Here is an 816-nt window from a genome sequence, read left to right as displayed (position 1 = left end):
TGCCTCAGCCCCGGCCCTCAGGACCTCACCTGGCACTCGGCGGCTCAACTCCGATGCAGCTCGCTTCGCGCCCCGAAGCGCTCTGGAGAAGAAGAGGGATGCGCTACTCCTGTCAAACTCTGGGGTGGAGCCGGCTGGAGTCACAAATATGAGAAGCATCCGGGGAGGGGAGAGGAGGGGAGGGCGAGGCTTCTTGTCCCTCCCCCCCCGCGTGGAACTCCCCAGGCGTGGAGGCAAGGACGGGGTGGGGTAGAAAGTACTTGGGAAGTTGAGTCAGAGGGTCAGCTGGGGGCTAGGACGAACTGCCTGGCCCCACAGACAGGAGAAAGGGGAAGGGGAAGGATAGATAAGGGAGGAGGGGGTAAGGGGCCATGCTGTCCTTGAACCAATGAAATGACTGGTGTTCCCGACCCCCCCCCCCCAGCCCATGTTTCTACAGTGGGGAGGGGTCTGAATTGCAGGGGATCAAATAATCACCCTTTCCCCATATTCCGTGATTGGGACGTTTTTTTCACCAACGAAAGAGAAACTTTTTTTGAACTTTTTTCCAAACTCACCCCCCCCCAAAAAACTTTACAAACTTTTTTTCCCAAACCTTTCAAGCTTTTCCCCCCAAACCTTTCAAGCTTTTTTTTCAAGCTTTTCAAACTTTCACAACTTTCTAAAATCTTTCAAAAGTGTTTTTCAACCCTTTCAAAACTTTTTAAAGAACGTTTAAGAAGAAAGTTTGGAAGCTTTTAAAGCTTTGAAAACTTGAAAACGTTTTCAAAGTTTTCAAAGTTTCGAAGCGCCTTTTCCAACTTTCAAAACTTTCTG

At 50.0% G+C, this 816-nt stretch overlaps 1 protein-coding gene across 1 annotated transcript in view; it reads left to right on the top strand.

Annotated features, from left to right (window-relative positions):
- LOC309381834 (GMP reductase 2-like) overlaps positions 1 to 152 on the top strand; it is a gene marked incomplete at its 3' end in the record, with an annotated part of 7,482 nt that extends 7,330 nt beyond the window's left edge. Inside the window, exon 6 of the mRNA XM_081933119.1 lies at positions 9 to 152. Coding sequence (XP_081789245.1) covers positions 9 to 152 — 144 coding nt within the window. The remainder of the gene's footprint in view (positions 1 to 8) is intronic.
- Between the last annotated feature and the right edge of the window lie 664 nt (positions 153 to 816).

This window comes from Natrix helvetica, assembly GCF_964273705.1.
Source record: "Natrix helvetica genome assembly, chromosome: Z".
In the NCBI taxonomy this organism is placed as follows: domain Eukaryota; kingdom Metazoa; phylum Chordata; class Lepidosauria; order Squamata; family Natricidae; genus Natrix; species Natrix helvetica.
Note: the sequence above shows the minus strand (reverse complement) of the source record. Positions and strands in the feature narration are given on the sequence as shown.